Source organism: Ornithorhynchus anatinus, chromosome 3, assembly GCF_004115215.2.
Source record: "Ornithorhynchus anatinus isolate Pmale09 chromosome 3, mOrnAna1.pri.v4, whole genome shotgun sequence".
NCBI classification, from domain to species: Eukaryota; Metazoa; Chordata; class Mammalia; order Monotremata; family Ornithorhynchidae; genus Ornithorhynchus; species Ornithorhynchus anatinus.
This window is the reverse complement of record NC_041730.1, coordinates 24652780-24666854: the sequence shown is the minus strand read 5'-3', so window position 1 is coordinate 24666854 and position 14075 is coordinate 24652780. Positions and strand designations below refer to the sequence as shown.

General features: G+C 43.3%; 1 protein-coding gene across 1 annotated transcript in view; it reads left to right on the top strand.

Annotated features, from left to right (window-relative positions):
* The window catches only part of HSD17B12 (hydroxysteroid 17-beta dehydrogenase 12), a 97556-nt gene that overhangs the window by 76924 nt on the left and 6557 nt on the right, over positions 1-14075 (top strand). The window contains exons 8-9 of the mRNA XM_029060846.2: positions 4484-4565; positions 8089-8154. Coding sequence (XP_028916679.1) covers positions 4484-4565; positions 8089-8154 — 148 coding nt within the window. The remainder of the gene's footprint in view (positions 1-4483; positions 4566-8088; positions 8155-14075) is intronic.

Sequence of the window (14075 nt, the reverse complement as noted above, 5' to 3'; positions counted from 1 at the left end):
TTTATTGCCTTTGTTCTTGTCTGTCTCCCCCAATTAGACTGTAAGCCCATCAAAGGGCAGGGACTGTCTCTATCTGTTGCCGACTTGTTCATTTCAAGTGCTTAGTACAGTGCTCTGCACATAGTAAGTGCTCAATAAATACTATTGAATGAATGAGTTTAAATGCCTTTTCTCCCTTGCCCTGAAATGTGGACCAGCAGTGAGACCATTTCAGAAAGATTACCTTCCTAAAGAGTAACTCAGAATGCCTATCAATCAGTCAATTGTCTTTATTGAGCGCTTCCTGTGAGCAGAGCACCATACTAAGCACCTGGGAGAGTACAATATAACAGGCATATTCCCTGCCCACAATGAGCTCCCATCAATAAGATACACAAAAATAGTTGCTCTTAAAAATACAATGGAAGAAAATATATTAAAAATTAAAAACTTGGCTAGTTCTAATCCCGGGAATTATTAAGTGGATTCTTGCTATTGGATATTTCCTCAGCAGTAGAGATCCCTGAAAAGAAATTACCAGACACCGCAAATCTAAACAACATATTACTTTAAAAAAAGGCCTTTTTAGGGCAAAGTGAGTTTAAGGTTCAGGTAGTATTAGGAATCTTAAAATATGGCACTCTAATAAATGGAAATCTTTAATACATATGTTATGGTATTTGTCAAGCACTTACTATGTGCCAGGGACTATACTAAGCACTAGAGTCGATACAGGATAATCGGGTGGGACACAATCCATGTCCCACAGGGGAGCACAGTTTTAATCCCTATTTTACAAATGAGATAACTGAGGCACAGAGAAGTTAAGTGACTGGTTCAAGGTCACAGCGAACAAGTGGCAGAACTGGAATACTAACTCAGGTTCTTGTGACTCCCAGGTCTGTGCTCTATCCCCTATTTTATAATAAACACAGATTCCACCTTGTTATGGTAGCACTCGCTGTCGGAAGAACTTCACTAATGATATCTTGATTTTATATACCACTTTTATTCCCAAAGAGATTTGACATTACTTGGGTCATTTTTGCTTCACAAAATTGTGTCTATTACTAAGTAAGCAAAAGTGATGAGTGTTGTATCATAAAATATTACTCAATACAATATTTTAGAAAAAAGTATGTGAATGTGCTCTGGTTATGTTTTAGCAAAAATGTGAAGTGTTGCCTTCATTTCAGCATACTCTAAATCTTGATTTACTCTGTAACTCTTCCCAGTACCATAAAAGAGTGAGAAAGATTTACTTTTTTTCCTCTTTCATAAGCACTTCTCAATTTCTCCATCTGTGTAATCTTATAGGGAAGCTTAAAGGAAACTACCTTCTCCAATTTTGTCAATTTGGGGGGAGCTAGGAGATTTATGACATTGGTTGTTATTTAAATTATTCCTTACCTCAGTCTCATTCACCTCACTTTCGATCCCTTGTCCACATCCTGCCTCTCGCCCGGAATTCCCTCCCCCTTCATATCCGACAGACCATCCCTCTCCCCACCTTCGAAGCCTTATTAAGGTCACATCTCCTCCAAGAGGCCTTCTGCACTGAGCCTGTATTTTCCCTTTTAATTAATTCAGTTAGATTTATGGAGCGCTTACTGTACACAGAGCACTGTACTAAGCCCTTGGGAAAGTACAGGACAACAGCAAAAGGGCACATTCCCTGCCCATGACGAGCTCACAGTCTAGCAAGGGGAGGCAGACATGAATACAAATAAATAAATTACAGACCTTCTGCATCACCCTCGCACTTGGATTTGTTCCCTTTTATTCACCTCACCCTCAGCCCCACAGCACTTGTATTTATAGATCTGTAATTTATTTGTCTGTCTCCCCTTCTAATTGTAAGCTCCTTGTGGGAAGGGAACTTGTCTACCAACTCTGTTATAGTGTGGTCAGTCAGTCATATTTATTGAGCACTAACTGTGTGCTAAGCACTTGGGAGAGTACCATAAGCAGAGTTGATAGATGTGTTCCCTGCCCATGACAAGCTTACAGTCTAAAGGGGGAGGCACACAATAAATACTTTTTGGATATTGAAATAAGTGCTGTGGGGCTGAGGGAGGGGTGACTAATGGATACAACTCCAAGTGCTCGTACTCTCCCAAGAACTTAGAACAGTGCTCAGCACACAGTGCTCAATAAATACGATTGATTGATTGAAGGGTTGGGATTCTGGAGAGGCTAGAGAATCGCCAACTATACTTCAAACCCACCAGACTGTTTTATCATAAATTCCTATCGAAAGACTTCTCGAGCATGAGGGGAACTGGTAGTTAATAATGATAATAATAATAATTATGGTATTACTGTGTGCCAGACACTGTATTAAGCACTGGGATGGATACAAGCAAATTGAGTTGGACACAGTCCCTGTCCCATGTTGGTCTCACAGTCTCAATCCCCGTTTTACAGATGAGGGAACTGAGGCTCAGAGAAGTGAAATGACTTGGCCAAGGTCACACAGCAGACAAGTGGCGGAACCAGGATTAGAACCCATGACCTCCTGATTCCCAGGCCTGTGCTGTATCTACTAGTTAGATGTCAACAGCAGCAACAACCTTTAGAGTTTCCTGAATGGCACCAGAAGCAGCAGAGAACAAGCCAACATCCCATCTACATATCAATCACCAGGGTCCAGATTAGCGCTCACGTTCTCCAGTGCTTCAACAACAAAGGCTGGAGTGGAAACGCATCTGTATCTACCAGTTGGATCTAGCCACCCATTTGCTCTTGTCTTCCATAATGATAATAATAATTGTGGTATTTGTTAAGCGCTTACTATGTGCCAGGCACCGTTGTATGTTCTGGAATGATGTGAGGTAATGAGGTTGAACACAGTCCCTGTCCCATTTGGGGCTCACGGTCTTAATCCCCATTTTACAGATGAGGGAACTGAGGCCCAGTGAAGTGACTTACCCAAGGTCACACAGCAGACATGTGGTGGAACAGGGATTAGAATCCACATCCTCTGAGTCCCAGGCCCTGGTGCTTTCCACTAGGCCACGCTCCTTCCCATGTACTGGGTGAGTTGAGGTTTGCTACACTAAAAAGCCTTCCCTGGAGAGGATAGAAGTGGATGAATGGGGCAAGGGTAGGGAAATGGAAAAAGGCTACCTCTGAGAAATCAATCGTATTTATTGAGCACTTACGGTGTGCAGAGCACTGTATTAAGCACTTGGGAGAGTACGGTACCACAGAATTGGTAGACACGGTCCCTGCCCAAAAAGCAGGCAATCAGTTGTATTTATTGAGTGTTTACGGTGTGCAGAGCATTGTAGTAAGTGCTTGAGCACTGCCCTAATGTTTCCCCTCAGTCCTATGCATACCTAGCCAGCTCTAGGTCCCAAGGTAGGCCAACTGAACTCCGCTTTGGCCTTCTCCGGCAGGGAATGCTGGGTGAGCTTCCCAGCTTCAGGCAGGGATTCTTTTCCTCAGGTATGACATGGCATATGACATATGGTGCAGTATGACGAGACTCAGTATGGCATACTGTGGATAGAGCACGGGCCCGGGTGCCAGAAGTCATGTGTTCTAATCCCAGCTCCGCCACGTGTCTGCTGTGCCATCTTGGGCAAGTCATTTCACTTCTCGGTGCCTCAGTAACCTCACCTGAAAGATGGGGATTGAATCTGTGAGCCCCATGTCGGGTAGGGACTGTATCCAACCCAATTTGCTGGTATCCACCCCAGTGCTTAGGACAGTGCCTGGCACATAGTGAGTGCTTAACAAATAGCACATTTAAAAAAAAAAAAAATTTGTGTGGCATTGGTCCTTGGGTGTCGGGGCTGAGTCTTAAATAGACCAGTTAATGGAGCAGCTGAAGTTAAGCTAGCTCTTAAGGAGCACAAGAGGAGGAAGGAAAGAGTTTTAATAGTCCCAGTTGGAAGGGAGGGAAGTGTATGGGATTGAAAGCGTGACTGAAGCAGCGACAACAGAGCTCTGTGCATATTCAAAGCAGCATGGCCTAATGGAAAGAGCACAGACCTGGGAGTCGGAGGACCTGAGTTCTAATCCTGGCTCCGCCATTGATCTGTGTGACCTTGGGCGAGTCAATTAGCTTGCCTGTGCCTCACTTACCTGATCTATAAAATGGGGATTCAGTCCTACTGCTGCTTACTTAGACTATGAGCCCCACGTGGGACTAAGGACTGTGTCCAACCTGATTAATTTGTATAGACCCCAGTGCTTAGAACAGTGCTTGCCACATAAAAAGTGCTTCACGGATACCATAATTATCATTATTATTCAGGGAGACACTTCAAGGAGAAGTCTCATTTACTGTTGAGAGATAAACAGTTTTTATACATTTTCTTTTGGGGGATGCAGCTGGCGAATTTGTCCTTGGTGGAAAAATTCCGAGTTAAATTTCTGCCACTGTACTTTGATGTGCTTTAACCACCATACTTTGATAGCGCCAAAGTATTTCTTGACTATCACTACTGAAACATATAAATACCCTCCTTACCACTTTTTTTGTTTTTCCTTTTAGATCTAAAGGTGTAATTCTGAACATCTCTTCTGCTAGTGGCATGAGCCCGGTGCCATTACTGGCTATATATTCAGCAACAAAGGTGAATATTGTTTGGTAGATCACATGATCTGAAGAGGGGGAAAAGTAAAGTAAATTTGTGCTGGGATTTTCTTGTTGACAATTATTAGCTGGACTACAGGGAGAAGGAATAGGCAAAAACTTGCGTTCTAGTTTCACCTTTTAATATTCCTGGGAGACTAGCTTTTTGTAAAGGGAGGGGAGCAGCTCCAACACTCCTCGTGGAGAAAGGAAAGGACAGTGATAGCCTCCCAAGTCCTCTGCTTAAAGTAAGCGTTCAATAAATACACCATTGATTGACCAATAGAAATGAAGCAATAGGATTACTCTGATACAAAAACAGTATTGGGATTACTTCCCTCACCCCCCTTCCTCCGTAGCTGAGCTCATCATATTATTCATTGTGCCTTTGCTGCAAAATTAAAAGAAAGCAAAACTGGAGTGAGAGCTGAAGAGGTGTAGCTCTAGTCATAAACTTCATCGTTGACAGTGTTGTTTGTAATTAACAATTTGAGTGTCAGGCATGATCTCCAGACACTTTGACGACTCAGGTCTAGTAAGCAAGGACAGATTCATGGGACTATCAAGAATATTTGAAGGTAAGGATCTTTGGTTTCTTGGGACTTGAAGTTTTGGCATTGCAGCTTTGTGGCCCCCTTGTCAGGGTCGCTTTTATTGTTTTTGCCGGTCCCTCAAGCGCATTATCATTTGGGCCTCTCAATTTAAGGGATTGTTTTTTAGTGGTTTTTGTTAAGTGCTTATTGTGTGCCGGGCACTAAACTAAACACTGGGGTAGATACAAGTTTAGCAGGTTGGACACAGCCCCTGTCCCACGTGAGGCTCCCAGTCTCAATTCCCATTTTACAGATGAGGTAACTGAGGCACAGAAAGGTGAAGTGATTTGCCGAAAGTCACGCAGCAGACAAGCAAAGGAACCGAGATTAGAACTCAGGTCCCTCTGACTCCTAGGCCCATGATCTCCCCACTACGACATGCTGCTTAATAATTCAAAAAACAAAGTTATCTTGAAAATGAAAGCTTTGTATTTGAAAGAGAAATATAGATATTTCAAAATCAAGCATTACAGCTCCCTTTCTGTAGTAACTATGGACAGCTGAATATTGGAGCAGATGAACTGTAGGTCACTTAGGCAGTAGAAGCTTCAAAATTAACCCCTGTAGGTCCTTTGAAATACAAAAGGTAATATTGCTGACTTTCACATGCCACCTCCACGGTGAAAAACCTAGGCGTGTTGGGCAGCTGTAACCAACGAGACCTAGAATGCGGAATGATTACTTGTAAGGTTCTGTGAGACCTTTGGGTATGGTTTCTACACTTTAGATATTCAAGGTTTCAAAATGCAAATTTTAGCATATAAAAACGCAAACACTGAAAACTGTCGAATTGACGACAGAAGCCAAATGCACTTAGCATTGGGTTAAGCATAGGACATTCAGAAAACAGTGATCGAGACAGATTTCAGGAAAAAAATGCATACTAACATGAATCAAATAAGTAAAAATATTTACTATGTGAGCAAGAAAAGTTCGAATACATTTAAATAAGGTCAAACAATGGTCCACCTCAGTTTAAATGGGAAGCAGCATGGCCTAAGGGAAAGAGCCCAGGCCTGGAAGTAGGAAGACTTAGCTGTTTGTCCACTGTGTGACCTTGGGCAAGGCACTTAACTTCTCTGGGCCTCTGTTACTGCATCTTTAAAATGGGGCTTAAACCCTCCTCCCTTCAACTTGGACTCTGAGCCCCATGGGGGATAAAGAACTGTGTCCAACCTGATTACTCATATCCACCCCACACTTAACAAGTACCATTCAAAATGCTTACCAATTTAAAATAGGAAAAACAGAATGATGGAGGAAATGCAGTTCTTCCCAGAGGATGGATGGATGATCATGACAAGGAAGGCTGAGAACCATCATTCAAGCCCTTAAGAGTGAGATTTTAATTGCCAATGGCTCTTACCCAGCACAATTTCACAACAGTGCTTGTTGCTGATTTAAGCTGTGGAGTTAGGTTGAAATGTTTAGCTCAGTTTGTTTTGGGACTGGGAACTGTGGAAGACTTGTTTTAATTTATCATTCCTATAGATCAGGAAATGCATTTGCAGTAGGCCATTTGAGGTTTATTCATCTAGTAAAATATCAAATCTTCAAATACATCCCCAACTGAAGAAAACACAAAATGGAAGGAGGAAAGGAAATACCTCAACTTTTCTCTTTCTCCGAAATTTCCAAGATAGGTGATTTTTTCCACTGTAGTAGATATCTCCATATCTTGGTTTTTATTTGCATCATAGAGATGTTTCTGAGAAACAAGACACAAGATATCAAGTCGGGGTTTTTCTTTGCTCTCTCAGGTTCCTAATTAACTCCAAAGACAGCTATATGCAGTCTGTGGAAGCACAGAAGCACAACTCTGTTTATTTTTAATGTTCATCTTCCATTCACAGTAGCGGTTCATTAAAGTTTTTTGCGGCCAATCGGCATACACGTACTTCTGGCATAAATTTAGCAAAACAGAAAAGTAATAAGACTCCTTACTATTAATGTAATTAATGTTTCCAAGCAACGAAAATGAGCCGAAGACGTGCAGTTCTGTTGATGCCGCTCTGAAGCAGATGCTACTACCTTCAGAAATTGTTTTTCCCCTCCGTTTCGAGAGGCTCACCTCCTGTGTATGAGAAATATGTGTGTGAAAATGGAGGCTCTATAACATAATGATGCTTGAAGGGGTTTCTAACCTCTTTCGCCTCCTACCCCACCGCGGTGGCATTTGCCGGTAGAAAACTTTGGGAACTCCTAATTGACTCCCAGGGTTTGGGTTCGAAATGACAGCCTGCTGCAGCTCAAAATGGGATTCCTTCATTTTTCTTTTTTTATGGAAAGATGAATAGTAGTAACTCCATCTTTCCCTAGCCCGTGTCCTCTTGACTGCAAGCTCTGCGTGCACTGGGAACGTATCTATTAGCTGTGTTGTAGTTTTCTCTCCTAAGTGCTTAGTACAGTGCTCTGTGCACAGTAAGTGCTCAATAAATATCATCTATTGATTGATCTTGTGTTCCCAAAGGATTCCAAGGATGTTAGCTTTTGTCTCCTTTCTATAGACTTACCAGAGTCACCCAAGACTCAAGAAAGAATATATTTCTATAGTAATGGAACGAAAGTAATCCTTGGGGAAGAATCAGAAACCGTATTTTATCTGTAATTGTAGGTTGATCATGAGGCGGGAGTTGCATTCTTAAACTACCAGTGCATCTTCTTGAAAAGTATTTTTCGATGCACTAAGTAGAAGCTGAATCCAAATTTGATTTGAATGATGCATTTGGCAAGGATCTCATCATTTAATGGTTTTGCCAGTACAAACTAATATGCCTTTTCATAAGCTTTAATCTTCATTTAAAATAAAGGGAATGATTAGAAACTCTAGTGTTACATGGAGTTACTGTGTTATTTCTTGTTTCCTTGACAACAAATCAGACAGATGGATGTTACGTGTGTATTTTCTTCCCACCCCTCACCCCCTCCCAGGCTTTTGTAGATTTCTTCTCTCAATGCCTCCATGAAGAGTACAAGAGCAAGGGCATCATTGTACAGGTGAGTGGAGTTTGTTTCAGTTAAGTATTCCTGTTATTGTGTGGTAACCACAGCAACTGTTGCTCTCCTGGCAACGAAAGGAAATCACATTCCTAAGTAAGTGAATGTGACGTTAACAAATCATTAAAGATACAGTTTCCCTTTAGCTTATGCCAGTTAATTCTAGTTTTTGGACAACTTCTCCAAAACTTTTAAGTGGGAAGACCTAAAAATAATGTGGAAAATGACCAAAGTGCACTCTGTAGGCTGTTTGAGTGTAGTTGTGAGAATACCGTTAAAGAGATACAAGATAGCCAATGGCTCCAAGTGGGAGTAAAAGGCAATTTTTTAGTCTGCCGATATATTTGTGCCAAGACTTGAATGTGGTTAATACCCATTGGCTTTCTGAAATGTAAGGCAGAAGCAAACAAACCCTTTGCTTAAACCCAAGAATAATGCTGAATATCGTAATCATCATCAGTGGTATCTATTGGGTGTTTACTGTGAACAGAGCACTGCCTGAGCGCTGGATAAAATAATAATGCACTAATTGTGGTATTTGGTACAGGCGCACTGTACTAAGTGTTAGCGTTGATACAATATGGGTAGATTGGACACGGTCCCAGTCCCAATCTTTCGTATTTATTGATTGCATACCGTGTGCAGAGCACCGTACTAGGGACTTGAGTGAGAATACAATAAAGTGGAGTTGGTAGACATGATCCCTGCCCACAAGAAGCTAACAGTCCATAGCGGGAGGCAGACATATTAAAATAGAAGTGCTGCGGGGCTACTGTGAGCATCAAAGTGCCCAAGGGATGCACAGCCAAATACAAAGCTGATGCAGAGGGGAGGACGGATAGGGGAAAGGACGGCACAGTCAGGAAGGGCCTGTTGGAGGAGTTGTGATATGAGGAAGATTTTGAAGGTGAGGATAGGGGTGGACTGTCAGATATGAAAGGGGGAGAGAGTTCCAGACTCCGGACCAGGGGTCAGTGGTGGGATAGATGAGATGGAGGTACGGAGAATAGGTTGCTGTTCAGCGATGTGTGAAGTTTGGGTTGTAATAGGAGATCAGCGACGTAAGGTAAGGGAGAGAGCTGATGGTCTGTTTTAAAGGTAAGGAATTTCTGTTTTGACGAGGAGGTGGATGGGCAACCATCGGAGGTTTTTGAGGAATGGGGAGATGACTGAATGTTTTTTTCAGAAACATGATGCGAGTCCCTAATGGGGTTCCCCTTCTAAGCAGGTAATTTGTCCCCATTTCACAGATGAGGCAACTGAAGCATAGAGAAGTTAAGTGACTTGGCCAAAGTCACATAGACAAGTTGCAAAGCCAGGTTTAGAATCCAGGTCCCCTGACTCCCGGGCCCATGCTCTTTCGACTAGGCCAAGCTGCTTCTCAAAGGCATATCAGAAATATGCAGTGCAACTTTCAGTTGCAGTAATAATGCTGTGACGGTTTATTTGGCCAAAAAAAATACAGTAGCATCTCATAGTAATACCTTGATTGATTGTCATTCTGGTGTTGAATGACCCTTTCACCCCATTCCTCCCTGACCCTTTAAGTAAATGCCGTAATATTGGTTCTATTTTGCCAACGCCTTCAAAAGACATGTACAAAACGTTTGGCAAAATCCCATTTTGGCTACGGTATTCACCACAGAAAGATGTAGAAGGTCACTTTTTGCATTCCACAGTTGAATACAAACCCCAGTGGGTCCTGCCAAGTTGCAGACACATCCTGTCTTGCTTTCTAGGGTTCCCCTGGAGCCTCTGGAATTTATACGGGTTTGGATTCTGGGATGAGACTAAGGAACCACCCCCTTAGGAGGAAAGATGTGGGCCTGACTGGCTCAGTTCCACAGTTTCCTGGGATTTTGACCACCTCTCTTTGGTCAAGGACCTTAGCGTAACAGTAAACTGAAGGGCCCTGAAATGATCTGCCAGCCTGCAGAAGTCTCCGGCTCCAATTGGACCCATCTGGTGTGAACAAGAACCATGGCTTACCTCAGAGGGTGGCCCTGTGGCCTGGTGTTGCCAGTTAATCGAAGCAGTATGGCCTCATGGAAAGAGTACAGCTCTGGGAGTCAGAGTACCTGGATTCTAATCCCAGCTCTGCCAATTGCTTCCTTGATGACCTTGGGCAAGTTACTCAACTTCTCTGGGCCTCAGTTTTTTCAAATGGGCATTCAATACCTGTTCTCCCTCCTACTGAGACTGAACCCTGTGTGGGACAGGGATAGTGTCCGATCTAATTAACTTGTACCTAGCCCAGTGTTTAGAACAGTATTTGACACATAGCAACTGCTTAACAAATGCCATTAAAAAAAAAAGAAGCACCATTTCACAGTTCAGACTAATGAACATGCATCTTGAATCTTCCCCACCTGTATGGAAATATCTGGATGTGTATAATTTTATCAAGCCCTTTTTTGTCATCTTCACTCCCCGCTCCCACCAACCAGGGCATTTTTGTTTAAAGTGTAAATTGCCATGTTACTCTATTGTCGGAGTGACTGGAACTCTTTGGTATTATGCTTAACAATAAGAGAAACAATAAAGAAATTTTTCAGGCAAAGAAAATTCAGATTTTCTCCACATAATGTGTTGAAATCATCAAATTTTTTTCTATTTCAGATTTTTTTCTATTTTAATGTGGTATAGGTAATCAATCAACCTCTAATGGGATTTTGTGATCCTAGAAAAGTACATCACCATAAATTAAAGCAACGGGAAGCCTAAAAGTCTGTTGTGGATGGGTCTATGAATTTTGTACAAGAAGCTTACAAATATTTTAATGGGGAAAAGCTTTAAGACTTGTAATATGCATAGGCTAGGAAAACTATTAAGAATTTTACATCATGGTGTAATGGCCCATACCATCCCATTCTCCGTTCTTCCCAAATCCCACCCGCTCACGTAAATCTCTTTTCCATCTCCCTTTGCTTACAACTCTGTGGTGGATAGAAGTAACCATTCAGTACAAAAATACTTGTTCTTAAGAATTCAAATTTAAAATGCATTTCAAATGTGATTGTCCATACAGATTTTCGGAAAGATTGCACTGAAAGTAGCCTCTAGTGTTTTCCTCTACTGCATTTTTTGGGTCTTGAGTGGTGTTATTTGAGGATTTATCTAAGAGTGCTCATGTCACATCATCACATTTCAGTGTTTATAGGCACTTAGGTAGGTTCTGGTAGGTTCCACTGGAGATTCATTTCAGATCTACTTGGGTTAGAGTGCTTTCCTGGAATCTCCCAAGTTATCTGGCTATTCTTGGAACCAGATGTGTCTGCCATGCTTATGGGCCTCTGGCTAAGTGATTATGCTTATAGTATCTACTAAGCACTTACTATTTGCCAAGTGCTGTACTAAGCGCTGGGATAGATCGAAGGTAATCAGGCTGGATTCAGCTGGACACAGGCTGGACATACAGACAAAGTAGGAGGGAGTAGGAGGAGGATCTGTGAATCCCCATATCACAGATGAGAAAACTGAGACAGAAGTGACTTGTCCAAGGTCACACAGAAGACAAATTAAAGAAGTGTTTATCTTAATGATGTTGTCTTGTTTTTGTTTTGTTCTGTTTTGCTTTGCTGCTGTCTCCCATGTGAGCCCGTCATTGGGCAGGGATTGTCTCTGTTGCCGAATTGCCCATTCCAAGCGCTTAGTACAGTGGTCTGCGCATAGTAAGCGCTCAATAAATACTATCGAATGAATGAATGAATGACATGGTGGAGCAGGGATTAGAACCCACTCCCTCTGGCTCCCAGGCCCGTGTTCTTTTTCACTGGCAGGCACCCCCACCGAAAACACCATGCCCAGGGGTGCCAACTTTTCCATATGAGTGCAGGGCCGAAGAGCAGGCTGGGATATTAGTGAGGGTGAGGACTAGGAGGAGACAAACCTTCAATGAGCGAACATGCCAGCTTCTCAGAGCTGATTGGAACCTCTGAGGTCTTGTCAGGCTTGGAAAGAACAAGAGCTCAGACAGTCCCCTCCCTCCCCCTCAACCCATGGAGTGGCCACCTATAAGGGCAGCACTTCGTGGCTCAGTGGAAAGAGCCTGGGCTTGGGAGTCAGAGGTCATGGGTTCTAATCCCAGCTCTGCCGCTTGCCAGCTTTGCGACTTCTCTGTGCCTCGGATACCTCATCTGTAAAATGGGGATTAAAACTGTGAGCCCCACATGGGACAATCTGATCACCCTGTATCCCCTCAGCACTTAGAACAGTGCTTTGCACATAGTAAGTGCAAATACCACAAATACCACCACTTCTGTGCCCAGCACCTCAGCTGCACCCTACCCAAGCTGAGTCCGCTGGGCTCCGTCCCGTCCATCGCTGCCAGAGGCGGCGGGAGTCAGCAACAGGCAGCCCCCTGACAGCCTGTCAGCAAAAAGCAATCCATAGAGGGTCTTCAGCAGGCTGGTCCAGGTGGGCACCACCCCCCCCAGAACGATTCCCTTGCCTTCCGGATCCTGGAGAAGGAGCAGCCTGGATGGGGCTGGACATGGGCCACTCGGTCCACCGTGGACAGCTGTCACGGGCTTGGCACGTTTTCCGAGCTGGAAGGGAAGGCGGGAGGTGGGGAAGCTGGGCAGGAACAGGACTCTTGCCCAGGAAGTCATGCCCACAACGAGCTAATAGACTAATGTGTTTTGAATTCTAAGTTTAGACTCCTTTGCCCTCTTCTTCCCTCCTGTACTTTGGTATTGAAAATGGCAGGGCCTCCTTAATTCCAATCTCGGCCAAAACTTTCTATATGTTAAATCAAGACCAAACGTCCAAACAAATGAGAACATTGGATTATGGCTCAGTTTGTTTTTTTCCACTTGTCACAGTAGCTAAGCTTAGAGTTTGTGTCAAGAATATACGGAGAGCTGACCTGGGCTCCGCTCTATCCCCAGTTGGCACCAGAGTTATTGAAGCGTGGACTCCCTAGACTTCCTCAGTGTGCATCGGCAGCTTCCCATCCTAAACTCTTCTGCCCTAAAGGAGTCTCTCGGTGTAGATCCATGTGCAAGTTGAGCAACTTTGAATAGTGCCCTTGAGTTCAAACTCTCATTCCCAAAGATAGACAGGCACCTTTTAATAATGTTGGTATTTATTAAGCGCTTGCTATGTGCAGAGCACTGTTCTAAGCTCTGGGGTATACAGGGTAATCAGGTTGTGCCACATGAGGCTCACAGTCTTAATCCCCATTTTTACAGATGAGGTAACTGAGGCACAAAATGCCTTTTGGCATTTTAAAAATCAGACCAAAATGTGATTCTGGTTCCCAAGGCAGGTGATGGATCATAGTTTTCCCCTGAAAATGGAAAAAATAGTAATAATTGTAGTATGTAAGTGTTTCCTATGTGCCAGGCACTGTCCTAAAGCACTGGGGTGAATACAAGCAAATCGGGTTGGATATAGTCCCTGTCCTGCATGGGGTTCACGGTCTTAATCCCCATTTTACAGCTGAGGGAACTGAGGCCCAGAGAAGTGAAGTGACTTGCCCAAGGCCACACAGCAGACAAGTAGCAGAGGGGGATTAGAACCCATGACCTCGCTTCCAGATCTCTGCTCTATCCACTATACCATGCAGCTTCTCCTAATATCATTCTGGTTCCAAACAAGACTCCACTGAGTTTATTATTCTCTCCAAAGGAGATTTGGGAAGCATAGTGGCCTAGTGGAATTACCTTGGGCCTGGGAGTCAGAGAACCTGAGTTCTACCCTTCTTCCACCGCTTGTCTGCCGTGTGACCTTAGGCAAGTCACTTCACTTCTCTGTGCTTCAGTTACCTTATCGGTAAAAATGAGGATTAAGACTGTGAGCCCAGCCGGACTGTGTCTAGTCGGATTAGTTTATATCTACCCTAGCACTTAGTATATTACCTGGCATGTAGTAAGTGCTTAAAAAATACCATTAAAAAAACCAAAAAATAAAATTGGCCT